General features: G+C 42.4%; 5 protein-coding genes across 9 annotated transcripts; 4 read left to right on the forward strand and 1 right to left on the reverse strand.

Annotated features, from left to right (window-relative positions):
- The first annotated feature begins 488 nt into the window (after positions 1-488).
- Positions 489-4,873, forward strand: hsc70 (heat shock cognate 70). The gene is made up of 9 exons (XM_087812972.1): positions 489-621; positions 2,166-2,371; positions 2,452-2,657; positions 2,732-2,884; positions 2,991-3,546; positions 3,621-3,823; positions 3,886-4,084; positions 4,158-4,390; positions 4,641-4,873. Exons 2-9 carry the CDS (start codon positions 2,167-2,169, stop codon positions 4,833-4,835), a joined length of 1,950 nt encoding a protein of 649 aa, XP_087669098.1. The 5' UTR covers positions 489-621; position 2,166; the 3' UTR covers positions 4,836-4,873.
- Positions 4,874-5,124: 251 nt separating this feature from the next.
- On the forward strand, positions 5,125-8,308 carry LOC148062972 (chymotrypsinogen A-like). Its single transcript, XM_087813005.1, has 7 exons — positions 5,125-5,197; positions 5,269-5,372; positions 5,441-5,517; positions 5,577-5,658; positions 6,862-7,042; positions 7,113-7,243; positions 8,040-8,308. The coding sequence occupies exons 1-7, from the start codon at positions 5,152-5,154 to the stop codon at positions 8,199-8,201; spliced, it is 783 nt and encodes a 260-aa protein (XP_087669131.1). The 5' UTR covers positions 5,125-5,151; the 3' UTR covers positions 8,202-8,308.
- Positions 8,309-12,274: 3,966 nt separating this feature from the next.
- LOC148062973 (C3a anaphylatoxin chemotactic receptor-like) lies at positions 12,275-14,913 on the forward strand. Its single transcript, XM_087812999.1, has 2 exons — positions 12,275-12,311; positions 13,827-14,913. The coding sequence occupies exons 1-2, from the start codon at positions 12,308-12,310 to the stop codon at positions 14,828-14,830; spliced, it is 1,008 nt and encodes a 335-aa protein (XP_087669125.1). The 5' UTR covers positions 12,275-12,307; the 3' UTR covers positions 14,831-14,913.
- A 1,356-nt stretch (positions 14,914-16,269) lies between these two features.
- On the reverse strand, positions 16,270-18,680 carry lin37 (lin-37 DREAM MuvB core complex component). Of its 4 annotated transcripts, none has more exons than XM_087813016.1 (9): positions 18,369-18,680; positions 18,167-18,246; positions 18,062-18,108; positions 17,954-17,983; positions 17,554-17,639; positions 17,326-17,489; positions 17,131-17,262; positions 16,975-17,048; positions 16,270-16,441 (listed from the first exon to the last, which is right to left on the reverse strand). In XM_087813016.1, the coding sequence occupies exons 1-9, from the start codon at positions 18,400-18,402 to the stop codon at positions 16,354-16,356; spliced, it is 735 nt and encodes a 244-aa protein (XP_087669142.1). In that variant the 5' UTR covers positions 18,403-18,680; the 3' UTR covers positions 16,270-16,353. The 4 variants fall into 4 exon arrangements, with proteins under 4 accessions (XP_087669142.1, XP_087669139.1, XP_087669140.1 ...); XM_087813013.1 differs by having other exon boundaries at positions 18,062-18,112; positions 18,171-18,249; XM_087813014.1 differs by having other exon boundaries at positions 18,167-18,249.
- A 134-nt stretch (positions 18,681-18,814) lies between these two features.
- Positions 18,815-22,636, forward strand: proser3 (proline and serine rich 3). 2 transcript variants are annotated; one of them, XM_087812974.1, is made up of 14 exons: positions 18,815-19,028; positions 19,093-19,171; positions 19,239-19,294; positions 19,356-19,451; positions 19,522-19,670; positions 19,788-19,855; positions 20,081-20,166; positions 20,235-20,356; positions 20,478-20,656; positions 20,723-21,126; positions 21,192-21,354; positions 22,045-22,261; positions 22,391-22,472; positions 22,529-22,636. In XM_087812974.1, the coding sequence occupies exons 1-14, from the start codon at positions 19,018-19,020 to the stop codon at positions 22,581-22,583; spliced, it is 1,767 nt and encodes a 588-aa protein (XP_087669100.1). In that variant the 5' UTR covers positions 18,815-19,017; the 3' UTR covers positions 22,584-22,636. The 2 variants fall into 2 exon arrangements, with proteins under 2 accessions (XP_087669100.1, XP_087669101.1); XM_087812975.1 differs by having other exon boundaries at positions 19,791-19,855.
- Positions 22,637-23,187: the final 551 nt, after the last annotated feature.

Consider the following 23,187-nt stretch of genomic DNA (forward strand, 5'->3'; position numbering starts at 1 on the left):
ACATAGACTCTCAGATAAACTTGGTTCCTACTGTTCCCTGCATGTTTTTTCAACCCTAACCCCTAACCCTAAACCTAACCCTAAACCTAACCCTAACCCTAACCCTAGCCCTAACCCTAACCCTAACCCTAACCCTAACCCTTACCCTTACCCTAACCCTAACCCTAACCCTAGCTCTAACCCTAACCCGAACCCTAGCCCTAACCCTAGCCCTAACCCTAACCCTAACCCTAACCCCAACCCTAACCCCAACCCTTGGTCAAGACTCCAGGAGATGTGAGGGGAACTCTCGTCGTCAAGGGTTTGTCTTTAGATTACACTCCATTACTGTCGATGTCTAATATCGACGTCTAAGCTCAGATATCAGGAGGACCCAGATTTAGTTCAGGAAGTGCATCAGTTAAAGGGCACCCACGTGTCTCGGGAACTTTCTGGAAGACGGGTCACCCGACACTGCCTCGGGGTCTTCCTTCGCTGGGCTCTATATACACCCGGGAGGACTTATTCTCGTCCTCTTGGACCGAACACCTCGAAGGGGGAAGGAGCTGGAAAGGAGGCCGGGCCGACAACGAATCACATCCAAAAGAAATTCAGTCAACTCAAGACTTCTGTCAGAGCAAGGTAACGTCAAGAGAGCCACAGGCTCTGCTGGTTACTTCTGCAGGATCGGTTGGACTAGACTGAGGATTGCGTGCCCACAGAGCTGCAGGACTCTTCCTCAAAATCAACGCAGGCGTGAAATAGAGACAGATGTTTGCTGAGCCAACAGTGCAGTGTCAGCACTTTTAGTTACGCAACTTGAAAACAAGCAATGACGCAACCAGCGTCTAATGTCAAACGAACCTTTAACACTTTCCATTAAAGAATGTAACCATTTTGAATTTAAAGGGACGCGTTGGCTTCGCTGCTTCTTCTCCGCATGTAGAAACAGAGGTTCTTAAAATAGTGGATGAGTGCACGAGGCATTCGGAGACAGCTGTCGGAAAATAGACGCAGCGATCGGCGCTGATCCGAGACGCTCCAGGAGTGGGAAGAGAGTGAATTAGGCGGTTATGTGACAGGATCATTCAATTTGAGGCGTCATAATGTGGTTAAGGCGCGACACAAAGTCCAGGCCTGTCAACGCTCGGGAAACAACACGCGCGTCGACCAGGAAATGTCGAACCTCTCGCATTGAATTGGTTTTGTTTGTCAAGAACAGAATGTTTCTGGTGAAAAGTTTAGCAATAATCGGATTTATGGTGAGACTTAAAGCTCTTGAAGCTCCTAATGTGCTGATTTAAGTGTGTCTTAAATGGATCTAGGACCTCCATTATACTCTATTATACTCATCAGTATCTTTCTTTTTGCACAAAACTCTCATTTAATAAATATATTTACATTAGAAAATATGCTTACAACACCAAAAAAAAGATTTAACTTTATTTAGTTTATTACGAGTTACAATAAGGCTGTGGCCAAGGACTGATGGATAGGAGTTTTTTTTAATAATTTTGTTAAATACTGTTAAAAATGTTCAACTCTGTGGTACATCCAAGAGTATATTGTCACTATTTTCCTTTTATTTGCTGCTCATTATTTAGAAAATGTAGTAAAGTATATTGGGTTAGGGTTAGGGTTATATAGTCAATAGTCTTTAACTCAGGGCCCACTTTGAAGTCTAAAAAACCATTGCGCCCTCCACCTTCGACCCCATAAATACCAAGGCATTATAATGCGTTTTCATTTCCTTGTCACATGTATAATACTCGGAGGAAAAACAATATAATGAAAAGAATATTTGAAAATGTTTAATATCCTTTTAAACATTTTTATGTGTATTTTTTAAATATATAATTACATCCTCCCTCCCACAAAAAAAATGACACCTTTTTGTAAACGATTTTGCGGCCCACTTTGTGTTAGAGAAACAGAGGAATAGAGCAGAAATGACCGACTCCGTGTATAGTTGTGGCCTAAAGCTGGAGTTCTACTCTGAACCCTTTGGACTGATCAAAGCTTGTGGGCACAGGAAGGTAGACCGGCCAGTCGGTCAAGATTTCAAGGGACATTTTTTGCTGAACTCGCTCTTCCTCCTTCACTTTCTCTTGAAGAAGACCTCCAGATACTTTCTTACATCAACATTGTGATGATCGTTATGATAATTTCTACCAATTTATCTTCAGGATGTCTAAAGGACCAGCAGTCGGCATTGATCTGGGAACCACATACTCCTGTGTGGGCATCTTCCAGCATGGCAAAGTGGAAATCATCGCCAATGACCAAGGAAACAGGACCACGCCCAGTTATGTGGCCTTCACTGACACCGAGCGTCTGATCGGAGATGCCGCCAAGAACCAAGTAGCCATGAACCCTTCCAACACTGTATTTGGTGAGGACGGCTGCATGTCACCATAAATTCCTAACCTCGAAATTCTCAACTTTTACTCAATTATTTTTGGTAACTTTCAGATGCAAAGCGCCTGATTGGGCGTAAGTTTGACGACCCGGTGGTGCAGTCGGACATGAAGCACTGGCCCTTCAATGTTGTGAACGATTCAACTAAGCCGAAGATGGAGGTGGAGTACAAGGGTGAGATCAAAACCTTCTTCCCAGAGGAGATTTCCTCCATGGTCCTTACCAAGATGAAGGAGATCTCTGAGGCGTATCTTGGCAAGGTAATACTACAACCTTTGGCTGATTATTTGTATTCTCCAAAATGTGTATTAATATCCTTTACTTGTTGTCACAGCCGGTGAACAATGCAGTCATTACTGTTCCTGCCTACTTCAATGATTCTCAACGTCAGGCAACAAAAGATGCTGGAACCATTTCTGGGCTTAATGTTCTTCGTATTATCAATGAGCCCACCGCCGCTGCCATCGCTTACGGTCTGGACAAGAAGGTACAAGCTGGAGAATGACCAAACTTTTGATTAGTTTTTCTATACATACGTTTCCTTTGTAATGTTTACATTTCCTGTTTTCCTAATGTATGATTAATTCCATCAGGTTGGCGGGGAGCGTAACGTGCTAATCTTTGACCTTGGAGGTGGCACTTTTGATGTATCCATTCTCACCATCGAGGACGGCATCTTTGAGGTCAAGTCAACGGCCGGCGACACTCACTTGGGTGGCGAAGACTTCGACAACAGAATGGTAAACCACTTCATCGCTGAGTTTAAGCGCAAATTCAAGAAGGAGATCAGCAACAACAAGCGTGCAGTTCGTCGCCTTCGCACCGCCTGTGAACGAGCCAAGCGCACCCTCTCCAGCAGCACCCAGGCCAGCATCGAGATTGACTCCCTCTTTGAGGGTATCGATTTCTACACCTCCATCACTAGGGCACGCTTCGAGGAGCTCAATGCGGACCTATTCCGTGGGACCCTGGAGCCTGTGGAGAAATCGCTCAGGGATGCCAAAATGGACAAGGCCCAGATCCATGACATTGTCCTGGTCGGTGGCTCTACTCGTATTCCCAAGATTCAGAAGCTTCTGCAGGACTTGTTTAATGGCCGTGACTTAAACAAGAGCATCAACCCAGATGAAGCCGTGGCCTACGGTGCAGGTGGGATTGGAGAAACCAGTGGTATTGAGGGATTGTCAGAGTCACAGACTCAATGTCTTCTTTGTTTCCAACAGCTGTGCAGGCAGCCATCTTGGCTGGGGATAAATCTGAGAATGTCCAGGACCTGCTCCTGCTTGATGTTACCCCTCTGTCACTGGGAATTGAGACTGCTGGCGGAGTCATGACTGTGCTTATCAAAAGAAACACCACCATTCCCACAAAGCAAACTCAAACCTTCACCACCTACTCTGACAACCAGCCTGGTGTGCTGATCCAGGTAACATCTCAGAGAAAAGTATTATTTGGCAACACTGTAGGTGACATGAATGTGTTTTGAAGGTGTATGAAGGTGAAAGAGCTATGACTAAGGACAACAATATCCTGGGCAAGTTTGAGCTGACTGGTATTCCACCAGCTCCAAGAGGTGTCCCTCAGATTGAGGTGACATTTGATATCGATGCCAATGGAATTCTCAATGTCTCCGCCGCGGACAAAAGCACTGGCAAGGAGAATAAAATCACCATTACCAATGACAAAGGTACAGAAATGTTAATACATACTTACACAGATTAAAGACTTTACACAGTTTTTGGCATATCTTCCTACAACAGGACGACTGAGCAAGGAAGACATTGAGCGAATGGTTCAGGAGGCCGAGCAGTTCAAAGCTGAAGATGACGTTCAGAGGGACAAGGTCACTGCCAAGAACTCCCTGGAGTCCCTGGCTTTCAACATGAAGAGCACTGTGGAAGATGAGAAGCTCCAAGACAAGATCAGCCCTGAGGACAAAAAGACCATTGTGGACAAGTGCAATGATGTCATCGCATGGCTGGACAAAAACCAGGTAAGATTCCGGAGAGATAAAGTATTGAGCAGATATGGTAAGTCACTTCCTGCGGTCTCGAAACGTTATTGACCATCACTTGTAAAACCCTAAGTTCACTAATTCCTCCGGGTTTCGCAGCACTTTTTTAGTAGTAGATAGCAGGGCTAGTGGAACTACGACAAAACGGTGTCGACTAGGGCTGGAACTGTGTAGTAGTCGTAGTAAGTTGGTTTTTAATCAGTGTCTTTTCTTAACTTCTGTTTGGCAGACGGCAGAGAAAGACGAGTATGAACACCAGCAGAAGGAACTAGAGAAGGTGTGCAACCCGATTATCTCCAAACTGTACCAGGGGGGGACTCCTGGTGGGATGCCCGGAGGCATGCCAGGAGGAATGCCCGGCGGATTCCCTGGAGGAGCCGGAGCCGGCTCCTCATCCGGTCCAACCATTGAGGAGGTCGACTAAACTGCATCTTAGTTCCCAAAACTCTGTATTTCCATCAAAATTAAACAAAATGTAATAAAACAAGGAAATAAAGAACATAAGTGCAACTGTGTTCGTTTTGAAAGTTTTCTTTGGTAACAAAAACCTTCATTTAATGAGGTCGTGGTCCTGTTTGCACCAGTTGAGCAAATATGCAACATGGCAATACAGACATGTTCTTGGTGCTTATCTCCAGATGTTTGGTTCCCAGCCCAACACGACCAGACCGTGTAGAACTTCGGTATAAAAGTTCGCACAGTGAAAGGTCGGGGATTTGAAGCGTACCCCGGTCGCCATCATGCTTAATCTCCTCTGTTGTTTTGCCCTGGTGGCCTCCGCACTGGGTGAGTCTTGCTGTCAAACTTGTATCTTAAATAATAAGTTACATCCGCACTGATTACTGCGTCACCACCAGGTTGTGGTAGACCCGCCATCCCACCTAGAGTCAGTGGATACAACAAGATTGTCAACGGCGAGAATGCCGTGTCTGGATCTTGGCCCTGGCAGGTTTCCCTTCAGGTACCTTCCTTTTATCACCGGATAAAAAGTCAGACGTTTAGACACGAGGGATCTTCTTCTTTCTTTAGGATAGCAGAGGATTCCACTTCTGCGGTGGTTCCCTGATCAACCAGTACTGGGTGGTCACCGCTGCTCATTGCGGCGTGTAAGTGTTTCTGTCATTTGGTCGTGTTTACATAAAGTTTACATTTGGTTTGTGACCAGCACGACACGCAACCGCGTCATCTTGGGAGAACACGACCGTGGTTCCAACGCTGAGCAGATTCAGACCAAGAACATTGCTCGGGTACGTCAAAGAACAAATTTAAGATGTGTTGTTGTTTTTTTAATGCAACCCCAACCTCAGTTTTTCATCTCTTTTGATTTCTTGATTAAATCTCTATCACTTCTAGAATGGCTAGAAGTTGCTAGTTGAAGTCTGCAACTAGTAATGTTATCTACAAGTTAAGCTAGCATAACCAAATGTATCTAACTAATGTATGTAACTAAGATTACGTAACTTCAGATTACAGATTAATTTTATCATAACTTCTGAAGAATCTATTATGTGTTACGGGGTGTTTAGTTTTACTATGGAATGACTGCAGCTAGAACTGTTATCCATTCGCTAAGCTAGCTAAACCAAATGAAGCTAGAACTTAGTTTAAAGATTTTCTTAACTTAACATAACAGATTAGTTAAAATGTCCTTTTTTTCTTTTTAAATCCATTATGTGTTACAGGGTGCTACATTTTAGGTTTGATTGACTGCCACTAGCAATGTTATCTACAGCTAAGCTAACAAAACCAAATGTAGCTAAAATGTTACAGTACAGTATTTAAACTTATTTCCTATCTATTATGTGTTACGGGGTAGTACATTTCACCTTGGAATGGCTAACACTGTTATTAATCCACTAAGCTAGCATAACCAGCTTTAGCTAACGTTTAGTTCAAAGATCCAAGTGAGATACTTTTTATTTAAGGTAAAACTTTATTGATCCCTCAGGAGGTCTCCTTTGGGAAATTGTTTATTTCCCATTATTTCCATTTGAATGTATTGTGTTTAATATTTGTTACGGATGGTTTAGTTCAGCTGAACAAACAACAATTAACTACCAAAAAATAAATACACTTTTATTGTGTGGGAATATGTTTGCAAAGACCTCGGCTCCTGGAGGGGTTTGAGTGATGTCATCTGTTGGCTGTGACTTAAAGTAACAGTGTCTTTGTAGTAGTGAGAACTATATGTATAGAAATGTATAGTTTAGTATCAAAGATACATTTCTAATATTTGTCCAATTGTTATTATTGCGTGAGATGTCGATTATATGTCAGAAAGTCCTGACAAATGACAAAAATGTGGATTTTTTTATTGACAGTGACATTGAAAAAATACCTTCAATTACTAGGTTTTTTTTAAACATTTTAATAGACATTTTAAATATTCATCTCATGCAAAGTCGTCAAAGCGTGCGTCAGAGGAAAAGTCATGTTTCTTCTCCGCCCAGGTCTTCACTCACAGCTACTACAACAGCCAGAACTTCAACAATGACATCACGCTGCTCAAGCTGTCGACCCCGGTCCAGGTGACCCAGCGCGTGTCCCCCGTGTGCCTGGCCACCTCCAGCACCAGCATCCCCTCCGGGTCCCGCTGCGTCACCACCGGATGGGGCAAGACCGGCATGACCTGTGAGTGTCTTTATTTTCCTCGGCGGGTTTTTTTTAAAAAGAACGTGACGACCCCGGTTGGTTTCTCCAGCGAGCCCTAGGATCCTGCAGCAGACCGCCCTGCCCATGCTGACCCCTGCCCAGTGCAAGCAGTACTGGGGCTACAACAGGATCACTGATGCCATGATCTGTGCCGGAGCCTCTGGAGTCTCCTCCTGCCAGGTGAGCTTTTTTTTTAAATCATAAACATTGACATTTCATCAGAAAAGGGAGTTAAAATATACACTTTTTTCGGGTCAGAAGTTTTTTGACCTTCCCACACAGATAACTGTTTTCGATTAACTGAGGAACTCTCGAAACTACTCACTTCCTGTCTTGATGATGAACGTGCCAACGTACACAGATGTTAATCTCCAGCAGAGAGTTGAAAAAAAAAAGAAAAAAGAGCTGCTTATCAATCTTATCTTGAAAAAAAAACCTCAACTCAAGTTATTTTTGTCTACATTTCTAATAATTATAACATGTGACAAAACAGTGTTTTTTTAGTTATGAACCTGAGTTGAACTGATGCAGTTTTACATTCTGCTTAAATGTTATTTTAACCGTTATTTCCTCTAAATAAAAGTCTAACATCCGGTCGATAAGAAGTGCTAGAAAACAAGGTGTGACCTCTTTACCCCCAACAACTCAAGCACAAGAAGACAAAAAATACATTGAAAGAATTTTTTTTTTTTAAACATTAAATATAAATCACAGTTAAGAGAGTAAATAAAGTTAATATGATCAAGATAAGTCATGTTTATAGCAATATATTCTGATATATATTATCATCTAATTTCCTATCAAGTACAGTTTATAGATTGTCAGTTTAATTAACTCATACATATGGAAATAATAACCTAATAAAAGACTCCAGTTTATTGAGTATAAATAGAATAAATGTGTAAAAACAAACCATCATTGATATTGTTTAAGTAATAATGTGTCACTGAACACATGGTTCTTCTTCTGATGTCAGGGAGACTCCGGTGGTCCTCTGGTGTGCGAGTCCGGCGGAGTCTGGTCTCAGGTGGGAATCGTGTCCTGGGGAACCTCCAACTGCAACGTGCGCGCCCCGGCCGTGTACGCCCGCGTGGCCTACCTGCGCAGGTGGATCGACCAGGTGGTTTCTTCCAACTAAAGAGGAGGATCGTTTCCATTTCTGAAGCGTTTTCTCGACTTCCTGCCTCCGTTCGGTTCGTCTTTGACTGGAGGAAATAAAGCTACGACTCAGTTCTTCTTCTGCTACTCACTCGCTTTTTTATTCACTTCGTCAACGTTTGATTCTTTTCATTGATCCCTAGTTTGTTTGTCAAAAGGAAAAACATTTCATTTCAAACTGTAAATTGACTTTAACAACACACACAGATAATTAAGTTACACTTAAATTAAGCCAATTATTGACCATAACAATAAAGTATTAAGTCACACCTTGTTCATGTATATATTCCTGCATTATTTGCATGAATTTAAGGATTTCAGGCCCAAATTACTGATTTTTAACGGGAAAGAAAGACGTAATTAAAGAGTAACTTTGGTGAAAATATGAGGGAAACATTTCACTTCGATAATAATGTCTCTTTCAAAGAAGAGAAAAAACGCAACTCTAAATAAATAAAGGAAGTATACAGTAATTCAAGTAATTATTCATGATTAAGTATGAACATGTTGCCACTTTAAAATAGAAAACACTTGTTTTTTAATAACTAGGATTCTATTAATATTTGTATAGTTATCATTGAAAGTCAATGACTAATGGTTAAGCTAAGTTTACACCAAAGTTAATTTGTGATGAATTCTTAATGTTCTGTTCATAATCAGTAATTGATGTGTACGTCAGAGCGAACACAATATTGCTATTAAAGGTAGAATATAGTCACGATGAACAAGGTTCGAGGTAGTAAACATCAGTAGTAAACATGGGTTTCATTCTAATGGTACCACCAGCTCAAGGAAACGTGTGCTCCGATGACTACTTGGAAATGTCTCGTTAACAGCTTTAATTCAATTCAATTCAATTCAATTTTATTTAAAGTGTCTTATCATAACAAAGTTATCTCAAGACACTATACAGTTGAAATAAGACTACAGTTGATTAAGGAAAAATAGATCCCAGCAATTCAACAAAGAGCAAGAAACAAAACACTGTACAGTGAGCTGTACAGTGAGCAATGGCGAGGAAAAACTTCCTTTTAGAAGGCAGAAACCTCGAGCGGAACCAGACTCATTGTTGACGGCCTGCCGCTTTGACCGGCTGGGAGGAAGGATGGGGGGGTAGACAGATGGATAAGGAGAGGAGTGAGGCAGGATATAGTGAGAGAAAAGAGGAGAGTGTAGGAGGGTCCATGGGGGTGCTGGAGAGAACTCGGGATCTGATGACGTGGTGAAGATCCTGGATCAGCAGCAGCTCTGGAGGTGGATCCCTGGGGCTCCGGGAGAGAAATAAAAAGGTGTGGGTTTGGAACAAATGTATACAATACACAGGTATACAGACTCCGGTGACGGGTGAAGATATATAGAGGGGAGAGGGGGGGGGGGGGTTGAAATAGCCAGGCCAGAGGGCACATACCTAGCACAGCAGATCCAGACACAGGGGCCCAAGCCGCGGCAGGAACCCGCGGGAGACCAGGACCCGGCAGGCGAGATAACCACCAAAGCCGACCCCAAACACCAGCGAGAAGGCGGACCACCACCTGGGGCGCGAGAGGGCAAGCACAGGCGAGGACGACCAAGGAAGCAGAGAGGGGGAGGCACCAGGCGCAGGCACCGGGGCAGAGGGGCAGCCAGAAGAACCAGTCAGGGGATAGAGCCCCGGGGCCAGGCCGGGCCACGGAAGACCCCCAGACCGTCAGGCTGCCACCAAGTCCATAGCAGGGGACAGAGTCAAGGAGATAGGGATCCACCACAGCAGCGGCGGCGGAGCCCCCCCCCAATACCCTGCGGACACGGCCAGTAGCCAGGTCGAGTGCCACCGCATGAGCCCGGGGGAGCAATGGCCAGGCACCGGCCCAGGTCCCCCAGGTCACAGGGGGGCCACGGTTGTGCGGGCAGGGCGGGGGCAATGGGGCTGCAGCCGTCCGGGAACGGCCCCCAATCTTTGAACTGTAGACCGTCCCCAACAGCCGCAGCCCACCTCCCCCATGTCATGAGGGAAGTTTGGGGGGCCAGCAGTATTCCATGGGCGGTCCACGGTCTCTAAGGTGCAGAGGCCCCGCCCATCACACGTACTGACCCCCAGCCCCCGCCCCCACCCACCATGCAGCACCCAGGGGGACAGCAACACTTGCATGGGCGGTACATGGTCTCTACGGTAACATGGGTCCGCCCAATGCCTCTGCCGTCCCCCCAATGTGGCCCCGCCCAGTGTGGCCCCCCCCCACCCGGGAAGCCCCCGAAAGACCGACCAACCCGGCCACGAACCCCCAGGACCAAGGGCGACAAACTCCCCGACCACAGCACATGCCACACAGGGCGGGTAGAGGACCACAGCCACCGCTGCAGCAGACACCCACCCCAAGACAGGCCCCCCACCACAGACCAGGCGAAGCCATCGGGGCCGGAAGGTCATCCAGAACACCCGGCCAGCCCCAGCCCCACCCCTAACGGTTCACCCGCCAACCCCGTCAGCGGGACCAGCAACCCCCCAGCCCCAGCACCGCCCCCAGCGCAACCCCCCAAAATTGTATTCTAAATTCTACAGGAAGCCAATGTAGGGAAGACAGTACAGGGGAAATGTGTTCGCGCCTCTTAGTCTTAGTCAGGACACAAGCTGCAGAGTTCTGAATGAGCTGAAGAATTCTGAGAGACTTTTTAGAACAGCCTGACAGAAGAGAGTTACAATAGTCCAGCCTGGAGGTTACAAAAGCATGGATGAGCTTCTCAGCAGCATCTAAAGGAAGGAAGTGCCTAATTTTTTGAAATGTTACGAAGGTGGACGTAAGCAGTCCGTGAGATTTGTTTTATGTGTGAGTTAAATGATAAGTCCTCGTCAAAGCATACACCCAGATTCTTTACAGTGGTGCTAGTAGCAGGAGCAAGTCCATTTTGTAAAGCTAGATCATTAGTTAATAATTGTCTGAGATGTTGCGGACCAACTAGTAAAACCTCAGTCTTTTCCGAGTTCAGTAGGAGGAAGTTTTTGGTCATCCATGACTTGATATCTGTGATACAGGACTGTAATTGTGTTAGCTGATTTCTTTCATCTGGCTTCATGGACAAGTAAAGTTGGGTGTCATCAGCATAACAGTGAAAATGTATAGAGTGTCTTCTAATCAAGTCCCCTAGGGGGAGCATATAGATTGTGAATAGTATTGGACCAAGAACAGAACCTTGTGGGACACCATAGCTGACCTTAGTGTGTGTCGATGAGAGGTGGTTGACATGTACATAGTGCGTTCTATCCGACAGGTAAGATTTAAACCAGTTAAGAGCAGTTCCACGAATGCCTAAATGGTTTTCTAGCCTCTGTAGAAGGATTTGGTGGTCGACAGTGTCAAATGCAGCACTGAGATCTAGAAGAACTAGAACTGAAACATGGCCCTGATCAGAGGCCATCAGTAGGTCGTTACTTACTTTTACCAGGGCGGTCTCTGTGCTGTGGTGTTCCCTAAAACGAGACTGAAACACCTCAAATTGATCATTGTCCTGGAGATAATCACAGAGCTGACTCGTTACCACTTTCTCCAGAAGTTTTGAAATGAATACTAGATTAGAGATAGGCCTATAGTTAGTGAGGACCTCTGGATCGAGAGTGGGTTTTTTAAGCAGAGGTTTAATTACTGCAACTTTAAAAATCTGAGGCACATAGCCGGATGTTATTGACAAGTTAATAATGTCAAGTATGAAAGTGCTAAGTAAGGGGAACAGTTCTTTAAGTAGCCATGTGGGAATAGGATCGAGAAGACATGTTGTGGACTTTGAGGAGGAAACAACCTGGGACAGCTGTCGAGGACTCACTGGTAGAAAGGAGTAAAAGTATGTATCAGTCATAGTGTCTGTGTCCGGTGAGGCTGCACTGGTTGTATTAGATGGGAAATTTAATCCAAACAATTAGAGTTTGTTATCGACTTTTTCATCAGACGGATCATTATTCAACGCACAACTGGCATATATTTCTTAACTGAATTTCTGTTAGAGTTGTGATGAGATCATGAATTTTGAAAGAGGAAGTGGTGGATCAACACTTGAGTGAGAGATCATATGAGGAGAAAACAGAGCGACGTGCACAGCAGCAGAGATAAGACAAGGATGGGTAAGACTTTTTCAGCATCTTGCAAACTCTTCTCATATATTTTTAGGTCATTCGCTACTTTTTGTGCAGTAGAAATGTTTTGATGATAGAAAATAGATTTTGGATGTTTTATCCTAAATTAATGCCACTATTCCTTCATACATACAGTATAATAATAATAATAAATCAACAGCATATATAGATTCTAATTTTCATTTTTGATGATTTGTGATAATTGCATGGTATTTATTATTTATTTATTTATTTATTTGTCAACATAGTTACAATACAAGTTTTCAGTTGATGCGATGCATGAAGAATTTATAGCTTGTACTAATTTTCTATTCCTGCCTTTTTGACAATATATAAAAATACACAATAAAAGTCTATTGGACAAAACTATGGTTAAACATTTACAGCCGAATCAAAAATCATTGACATACACAGTGCTTCTTACAAATGGGTGCATATTTGATTGGTTTCCAACCTTTAACCTGGAGGTGAACATATGGTCTTAAATTCAGCGTGAAGTGAGTTCCACAGCTTTGCACTTCCATACGAGAAGGCAGACCGACCAAAGGAAGTCCTGCACAGCGGGATCTGGCAGTTGTGCTTCATGGATCCTCCAGAGACTCTGTTGCTTTCAAAGCTGAGCCATTTATGCTCCTCAAGAATATTGCAGTGATGGCAGCAGATTGGCTTTTTGTCCTTCATTTTTAATGGCTTGGTTGTACAAAATGTGCTTCGTGGCTGAGGGAGTAATATGAAGAAGATAGCAAACGTCAAGTAGCAAAAGAAAGACTCCAAAATATCATGGAAATCATTTTTTCCATGTTATTTATTTTTTACCAACAATGCATTATTTGCTTATTTATTTTAACCTCCTTTATTATTGTTAAGCTCTTTTGTTTTTCTTCTGTGAAACGTTTTTTACTTGAACGATGCCTTTCTACTAATAAATAAATATAAATGCATAAATAAATAATGAATAATATAATAATAAATAATAAAATATATATTTTTACAACGAATTACCGATGAATCACAAATATATCCTCCTCGTGTCTCAGATGAACCTCATTGTTGTTGGAATCTGACTTACAGCTGTATACTTAGAAAAGAGAAGAGACGTCAGATTTGAGTCACAACGGTTTCCTCATAAATTAAGAGGGTTACAAATACAGAACCTTCGCTTATGAATGTCCCATCTTCACTCTCGAGTGGGACTTTTTTCATTTTTTTTACAAAAGCATACATTATCTATTACCCATGAAACAGGACAAAGTTGGCCAAAAGGAAATCACGTTAGTTGTCTCTTCTTTTCGTAGTTTACACTTTAAAGTCAGATTCCTGACTCTAAGAAATGAAAAACATCCGTGTCGTGGAATCTTGTTTCTGATCAGTGAAACTGTTACAACAGAGTTCAGCGAGCGAAATTTTAACGGGAAGTTGCATAAGATAGTACCTCGATATGAAACGGAAGATGGACACACGATAAAAATAATTGGTAACATATTTCCTTCTTTCTATGGTCAGACAACACCACTGAGACTGGAGAACCACCCGAGAACAATACCAAGACCTATGTGCGAGTGACCTCTATCGTCCTCTACTGTGTCATCACCCTGGTCGGCACCGTCGGCAACGGTCTGGTCATCTACGTGACGGGCTTCAGGATGAAGAGAACGGTCAACTCCCTTTGGTTTCTCAACCTCGCCGTCGCCGACTTCCTCTACACTCTCTTCTTGGTCCTCATGACCGTGTCCCTCGCTCGGGGGCATGTGTGGCCCTTCGGAAACATCATGTGCAAGATCAACAACTTTGTTGTCGGACTCAACATCTTCGCTAGCGTTTTCTTTCTGGTGGTCATCAGCCTGGACCGCTTCCTGTCCGTCTGCGTGGTGGTCTGGGCGAAGAACAAACGCACCGTGAGCAGAGCCAAGCTCGTGTGTTTGTTCACCTGGATAGCAGCAACGATCTGCAGCTCACCGTACACCTACTACAAACAAGTTTTGGATTATGACGGGGATCTCATCTGTGTTTTTCCTTTCGATGAGTACCCTGCGTGGAGCCTGGGAATGTTTCGCTTCACCGCCGGCTTCCTCATCCCGTTCGTCATTATCTTTTTCTCCTACGTCGCCATATATTGTCGTTTACAACAGATGCAGAGGACCAGGAAGCGGAGAAGCAATCGGATCATCATCTCTGTCATCCTGGCGTTCTTCATCTGCTGGTTTCCTCAACACATCGTTCAGTTGATCGAGATAACCGAAGAGCCCTCCGAAAGTCTGCACTTGGTTGGCGCCCTGGCTTATGGTCTGAGCTCCCTGAACAGCTGCCTCAACCCCATTCTCTACGTCTTCATGTGTGAGGACTTCCAGGGCAAGATCAAGGAGTCCATTTGTCTGGTTCTGGAGACCGCCCTGGCCGAAGACCACATGTCCTTCACGTCATCTCGCAGGCACTCATCACGCCTGCAAAACACTCTGAAAGTGTCCGAAGGCGAATCTCCTGGTGCTACAGAAACAATGTTAACATGAATTGATCTGAAGAAATGTGAGGATCGAATAGAAGGTGGACCAAAGATTAGGTAGGTAGGTAGGTAGGTAGGTAGGTGGGTAGGTGCGTGGTCAGGTAGGTAGGTAGGTAGGTAGGTAGGTAGGTAGGTAGGTAAGTGGATGGATGGTTAGGTTGGTAGGTAGGTAGGTGGGTGGGTGGGTGGATGGATGGTTAGGTAGGTAGGTAGGTAGGTAGGTAGGTAGGTAGGTGGGTAGGTGGGTGGGTGGGTGGGTAGGTAGGTAGGTAGGTAGGTAGGTAGGTAGGTAGGTAGGTAGGTAGGTAGGTAAGTAGGTAGGTAGGTAAGTAGGTAAGTAGGTAGGTAGGTAGGTAGGTAAGTAGGTAGGTAGGTAGGTAAGTAGGTAAGTAGGTAAGTAGGTAAGTAAGTAGGTAGGTAGGTAGGTAAGTAGGTAAGTAGGTAGGTAGGTAGGTAGGTAGGTAGGTAGGTAGGTAGGTAGGTAGGTAAGTAGGTAGGTAGGTAGGTAAGTAGGTAAGTAGGTAAGTAAGTAGGTAGGTAGGTAGGTAAGTAGGTAAGTAGGTAGGTAGGTAGGTAGGTAAGTAGGTAAGTAGGTAAGTAGGTAGGTAGGTAGGTAGGTTGGGTGGATCTGCTGTGGCAAAAAAAATAGAAAGTGAAACATATTTAAAATTAAAAAATGGGTAAATTTGCTTCGATACGTGGCTGGAAAGGGCAAAAAAAAATACTGTATACAAAGTCTTTAACTATAGTTTCTGCAGTTTTGATGATACCGTTATTCTTCCCACATCAATGTTTGTGGGTTTTTTTTAAATCATGATTTTGTATATTTGTTCCAGAGTACGTGCCTTTATTTTCTTTTCAAATGTTTTGTTTACAGCTCATTTTTCTTCTTCTCGAGTTTATTAATGTTTTTCAAAAGTTTGTAAAACAATTTTTTGATTCAGTACATTTGTTCCAGTTGTTTGAATGTGTTTCAAGAGTTTGTAAATGTGTTTGAAGTTTGTAAATGTGGTACAAGGGATTATAAATCCGTTATTTGAGTCGTTTTAAAAGTAAGTAGGTTTGTATAAAGATCCTAATCTGTTTGTCTTGAATAATAAAAATTTGTTTAAAAATTAAGATTAATTGTTTCCGAGTTTGCATACAAGTCTCAGAAATTATAAACGTTTCAAAATCTGTTACATTTCTTTTAAAACATTGTCAGTTAAATACTGAGCCGTTTAAATGTGACGCACAATGATCGCGTGCAGACATTCAGGTCGAAAACAACCATATGCAAAGATGAGATAACGATCGTGAAACAATAGAGAACCACGATCTCGTGCGGCTGATCTGTTACAGAGATATGATCGTGTCCTGCTCGCCGTGAACAAACACACTCGTGTGAAAAGAACCAACTATTGAGGCTCACTCAGTATCTTTCATGTCCAAAAAGGAATCGCAAGATTTAACACAAAACATTTATTTCATACAACGGCGTTTTATTTTAAACTAATACAAACATGTTTGAAAAATGACTTCCTCCGTCCGCTAATGGTCATAGAGTTCCTTCATTTCCTTGAGAATCTTGATGCTTTCGCTGTATCTCAGCTGGTTCCTGTTGGAGCACTCCTTCCATCTGACGAGACAAATGACTTTATTTAAAGACAAGACGCCAGAAATCGGTCAAAACGTGATCAAAAATGCCATCATTTCACTTCAAAAGACAATTTAAAATATGACTACAATCAGATTTGGGTGTTCAGTTTAAAATCATGTTGCGAAAATGTTTAAATTAGGATTATTACACTTAAAAACCATAATTTCAATTCAATTCAAAGTGTTTATTGTCATATACATCGAGAAACACGTTTCCCTATGCAATGAAATTCTTTCTTTGCCGTCCCTCCACAAATATCGGCATAACAAAAAAATAAAAATAAATATACATAACAAAAAAAAGTCAAGATAAAATAACAATAAAAAATAATAATATAAGAAAGGGAGGGGAACTGTACATGTGATGGATTTAAAGTGACAACAGTGCAGTGTTCAGCTGTTCATGATTCTTATTGCAGTGGGGTAGAAAGAGTTTGTAGAAATAATTTGTGGTCTAAATCACACGTGCTTAGACATGACTTTTATATTAATGTACATTTCTATTCCACTTACTTCTGTCTGATTCTTTTCCAGCGCTCCATGTGGTCACATAAAAGAGATCCTGACGCAGCAGCAGATTGTATCGGCTACAGTGAGGGGAAAAAACGACACTTAGAACTGATAAACAAAACCTGTTAACATGCAACGCCGCCATTTTCATTCTCGTACCTTCGTCACCGTTGGTTTTTCGGTGTGAGGGATTCTGAGGTTGATGGGATCCCCCGACGAGCTGCAGGGCCCGGCGAGAGGAGGAGGAAGTTTGTAGACGTTCTGATCTTTTCCGTTGATCATGTCGGCCGCCTGACGTTCAGAGAGCGACACACAATGAATCGAATCATTTGAATGGAGACGCTCAAGGCTCACCTCGTCTTCGGGGACGCTGTGCGAAGGACTTGACGGAGCGACCGCCGGTTCCCGGACCATGGGATTGTTTCTCATCCAGGCCCGGCAGATGGGATACAGAGGCGTGCTGGTGTTGAACTGAGCCAGGTCCACGCTGCGGTCGAACAGCTTGATGATGTAGGCGTCTGAACGTTTTGAACCAGAGGTGGTCACTTTTGGACAAGAACTTTTTTTTTTAACAAGACTCACTTTGTTTATGCGGATTGCTCTCCGGAATCCCTTCGTCCATCTCTTTTCGTTTCTTGCGTCTGTGCTGCGAGAATCGAGACGATGGCCTGGAGTAAGAGTAAAAGTTTGAGTTCCTCACTGAACTTCTCCAGCACGACGATCCAACCTTTTTTTCGCACCGAGGACCAATTTAATGTCAGAACTATAGTTTCAGACGCAACCTTCGGATTTAAACTGTAAAAATTAAAACATTTTTAACTGATTTTCACGCGTTTACAGGTTATTTTGTGAGTAAACTCGACTGAAACGAACATCTTGACGCGTCAAGAGTCACCGGCTGATGTTGACCATCTTTTTAACAAAAACAAATCACATTTCAGATAGAATTAATCGATAGAAGATAGCTTGACCACTGTTTTACCTTTTGGCAGCAGATGACGGCGAGAGATCCCTTGAAAACAAAAAAAGAAAGAAAATTGACTCCATTATTAACCATCAATATCCTAATCTTTTTGAAGATGATTCTTACTTGTTCAGTGACTCCGCTGACAGTTTTCCGGTGTCGGACTCATTTTGCTCCCTGTTTAAATAGTTATCAGATTATTGAATCAAATAAACAACTTCATTCTTTCACGTGCCTTTCATTGTTGCTCTTTTCCACCAGTCCTTTCAACACGGCGTCAAGTCTGCTCCTCGCTCCACTGCACTCGGAGTCTACTGATGACAAGACACGTTATTATTATGTTTTATTTACATTCATTCCAATAATAAACACAAATCAACCTTCAATACAGGTTTAGCTGCCATTATTGTATTATAACACATCTATTACTTACCTGATCTTTCAGACTTCACCTTAACGTGATGCATTGTGGTTTTTTTTAATCCTTTTATTGAGAATATTCTCCAAATAATATGACAAGTAGACAAAAAGGACTTGATTTACAGAGTTGCTGACGATCTATTCACCCTAAAAACTGCGACGAGCTCATCTAGAACATCACTTCATGTTACTAGTGAAGTAATCTAGTTTTTCGGGAATCATTTAAAAGAAGAAATGTCTATTTTTCTGGCTCATAAGTCGAGCTAAGTGCGTTAGCTTAGCCGCTGCTAAGTAGCAATAGCAAGACTTTCCTCTTCCGCGCGTTGACGCGTTTCCAGTCGATGATTGGTAGAGTGAGTTTAAAAGCTCGCCGTCCGATTGGTTATTGGAAATGTCTGTCAAACATTCCCTCCTCTCTGATTGGCCAACAGTGACTCAAGGGAGAAACGTAAACAGGAAGAGTTCTGGTTTTGTTCTTTTACACGCTCTGTCAAAGAAACACTTTGTTGTAAGTTTAATACTATTTATACAACCGATCGAAACACATGGTTAAACTATTTCTATTTAATTTGACTTAATTAAACTACATTTGCATTAACCATCTGGTTTGGTTTTATGATTTACAACTGAAAATATAATTTCCATGTATTATTACAGATGATATGAAGCCAAGGTAAGAATAAAAATCGTTTTTCTAATGAATCGTAAGTTCGTTTTAAGTGCCTACACTTTTACAGAAAAAAGATTCCTCCTCAAACGTCAGCTAAAGTTGGACAAACCTCCTGCAGTAACACGTCAAAGAAAAATACAAAACAAGTACTTTTACAACTTGATTTCTTTTGTTTTTTTTACTCAGTTTGATTCATTTGTTTCATCTTCACAGGCAGTTATTTCCAAGTATCCAAAAGACACAGAAGCACAAAACACCAAGGATGAATGGTAGGATGGTGAAAAGAAAATGTAACATGTTGAATGATTTTATTTATTTGTTTATAACCAGGATTGCGGCGTCGAGCCAAGACACGAAAGCACCAACTTACACTAGAACAGAACCAGACACAGATCTAGGATCTCAGCAGGACTCTGTTTTATCAAGGTATAATAAAAAAAAAATATCATATACATTCATATGTACATTCTGATTGCATCTTACTTGACTTTAACAGATACATTGAACGCTTTCGCCACGGGCGACCACAGAGTCGAGAAGAACGGCGACGGACGCCGTCTGTCGGGCAAGAGAGAGCGCCCTTCTGGTGGACCTCTTCTTCGTCTTCACCTCCTTTTGCAGCGACGAATAAGATCAGACAAGAAGGTAGTGACACAAAATGAGTTTACAGGATGTATAACAAGAGCCATATTTATCTGTAATCGTGCATCTATGGAAGCTCGTCTCAGGATCTTTGATACTTTTTTATTTTCTTTTGAAAAGAAGTCTCGAATCCAGATGTTTTTGACGTGGACCAGCACGATGGATCCTCGTGCGAGATCTCACAAAGCGTGAGTCGATTTTTATATTTCCTGAAATGGTCATCCGGAGTCATTTAAGAGATCAATGGAGTGAAGAGGAGAAGTTAAATTGCAAATAAATACAGATGATAATAGTGTAAATAATGACAATATTACATGTTTCTATTTAGGACCATATCTATTTGTTTTCCATATTCTGGCTCCTGCAAAAGGATTTATCAATAAATGGTAGCATTCCTTCTGTCCTTCCTCCAGATTCTGTCGGACATCTCGCTGAGTGAACTCGATGATCTGGAAATACTTCAGCTTCAAGAGCGGGCCGGCAGATTACTGCAGAGAGAGTACGTGGAGATGAACACGATGAGAAAACAATCACGAATTAACCTTTGGTTCTCATGACTCTGTCCAGTGTGGACTGTTGTGTTTATGAAGACTCTGTCGGCTCAGAAGGTCTGGGCTGCACAGATGTTCCTCCCACCGGTTTAGATGATCCCCTTCAAAGACTTTCAACTGGAAGTTTCTTAAAAACAAGTGAGTAACTCGTGTTCTTATCGAAACTATACAAGAGTAAAAACTTGCACAATGAGAATTAAGCAACGTTTAGTTCCTCGTTTTCATACTTTTCCTGACTTGAATGTTTCATCCTGAGCAGCAGCGATGTTTGGGTCGGACTCGGGTGTCATCCCGGCCCGGCCAGACGTGGACATCCTGTCTCAGTGGCGTTTGAGAAGAAAGATGGAACAAGCGAGCCAGCAGTCCAAGCAACACTCGGGCTTCTATGCTTCTGCTCGTGGTCAACATCAATCACCTGCTAATGGACTCGACTACACAGTTGGTTTTCCTCCATGTCATTCTCAGGTTCTTCATGAGTTCAGTGATTTATATTCTCATTTCCAGGACCAGCGAGGAGATGAACGACCTCAAAGACCTGCTTATGTCCAAACTCCTCACCTGGAAACAACAGAATCAATTCACCGTCCTTGTGTCTCCTCTGGTTCTCAGCCAGATTCCACCTCCCGTGTTCCTTCACACGTGCATCTGCTGTGTGATGTTCTACCGTGTCCCGTCAGAGCCTCGCAAACAACCGTCCATCAACGGGTCCAGACTCTTCCCTGTCCATGTAAGGCCTCTGAAACAACGGAGGAACCTGCTCGTGAAAACACTCCTGCAGCATCAGTGGCTCGATCTAAACCCGTAGAGACGTCGTCCGGGCGACGGCTCAATCCAGACGAGCTCATAAAAGAGAGTCATTTCGAGAGTAAAAACACCAAAACAAACACAAGACGGAGGAGATCCACGAGGTAATATCGATCATTTACAGAAGTCGGAGATGGAAGTAAAGCTTTGTTGGGTTTTATTGTGGCAGATGTTCAGCAGGAGCCGAACACGCTGGTCTCCAGACCAACATCCAGTCCGCTCAGCACAGAAGACCCAAAAAGGCAACGTTGTCAGCGGAAAAGGAGAGACGCCAGGACTCTCCGAGGGAGGGAGATAAACCCCCGTCGCCGATCCACAGCGCTTTAGGACAGGTAGTTCTTTATCACAGTAAATATTGATCAGTTAAAGATGTGAATATGACTCTGAAATATATTGTTGTTTTCATTGAATACAGTAATTTAGTACCTTTACCTTTAACATTTAAAGGTAAAGGTTTCTTTATTAATAATTGAGTTTTAAAATGTGATTTTTTTTTTTTTATTCTTTCATTTTCAATCTATCAAAAATATTTTTCAAAATTCAATTTAAACATTTACAATTTTTTATCTTTTTTACGTAGCCTATTAAATGCAATATAAAAATGTTGGTACTTTTATTCTAATTTAAATGATTAGAATTAAAAATATGAAACTTTATGTGTCATTCTGTCAATATTATAGCGACAACTTAATATTAAGTTTAACCGACTAGAATTAAAAAATATAGACTTTAGAAAATATATTTTCAAACTATTGGAATTGAAATTAAAAACCGATTAATTCATCATAAAATTCCATTTATATTAATAAATTCAATAATAAAAACAAAATTGTACTTTCATTACTGAAATAATGGAATTACTTTTTTAAAACCTATATATAAAAAATTTAAAGTTTAAATTTTAAATGTTAAATACAAACTTTCAATATTTTGTTGTCAATGATTTTCTTCCGTGTTCCTTCATTTTCAAGCAGTTTATTGTCGTATTTCTTAGCGACTGATGTCTTCATTTTGCCTGACAGGTTGTTTCCGAGGTTTTATTTCCAGCCGAGGCGTCGTCTTCTGCACCCGTGACCTCCAGCGAACCAGCGTCTGCTCCTCCAGCTCCTCCAGCTCCTCCAGCTCCTCCAGCTCCTCCAGCTCCTCCAGCTCCTCCAGCACCACCGAAGCCCACGAATCCTCCCCACGGCGCACAGGAGTCGGTGCAGGTCATCTGGCAGCTGCTGCAGGAGGCCGAAGGTCAGAGGTCGCTCGTAAAGAGGTTCAAACTCTGCCCCCTGAGTTAATTGTGGACAAAGTCTTCTGACCTATTCATAGATCTCTGCCTTCCTAAAACATTTTGATGGACTTTATCGATCTGTGTTTTAGATTCCGATGAGAAGGAGTTCGAAGACGATCCTTTGCTTCAAGTCCTTCGAAGACAAAGACGGGGTTTGAAGGAGCAGATCAGGTAAAAACTGGAGGTCGTGAAGTCGTTGAGATTGTCATCGTTTGGTTTTTCAACAGAGCAGTGGATTTGATGTTGGAAGAACTGCCGGAGGAGCAGAGAACCTCCATTTGAAGCCACTTTTGAAAGATTTTCTTCTAGTAAAAATGATTAAAACTTGAAAAATATCTATGTTTCAGCCATTTTTAAACAATCTTAAACCCGGGGCCTCATGAACTGAGGGGTTTTACGCACAAAAAACGTGCCAAGCCACCTTTTACATCAAAGTCCATATGTATCAACACTGGAAAGAGCGATAAACAGTTCGTAATTTAAGGTCTGTAGGTCACGTACGCCCGGATCAGCTGCTCAGATGCATCTCATTCTCACGAGTCACGTTGAGATGTTCACGTCAGTTACACTAATCAATATTGATCATAAATTAACACACAGTAGTTGTTAATATTTTCTCATTCACTAAATCGATGATCTTTATTATGACAACATTGATCATTTATTTAATTAATATTTGAATCCGCTATTTTACTCTATGAGCTTGTTTGTATAATATAACAAAGATATGATTCGCTTCTGATGCTTCAAGTCAACAAAAGTCATGAAGATTTTTTCAAAACAACGTTTGATCAAAGTGAAGCTGCAGAATTAAACCAGCTTGTGAATCCATATGATCACGCGATCGATCTCTTTGAAAAACTTCAATTCTACGTTGAATGGGATG

This window comes from Callionymus lyra, chromosome 17 (assembly GCF_982586985.1).
Source record: "Callionymus lyra chromosome 17, fCalLyr1.hap1.1, whole genome shotgun sequence".
Classification (NCBI taxonomy): domain Eukaryota; kingdom Metazoa; phylum Chordata; class Actinopteri; order Syngnathiformes; family Callionymidae; genus Callionymus; species Callionymus lyra.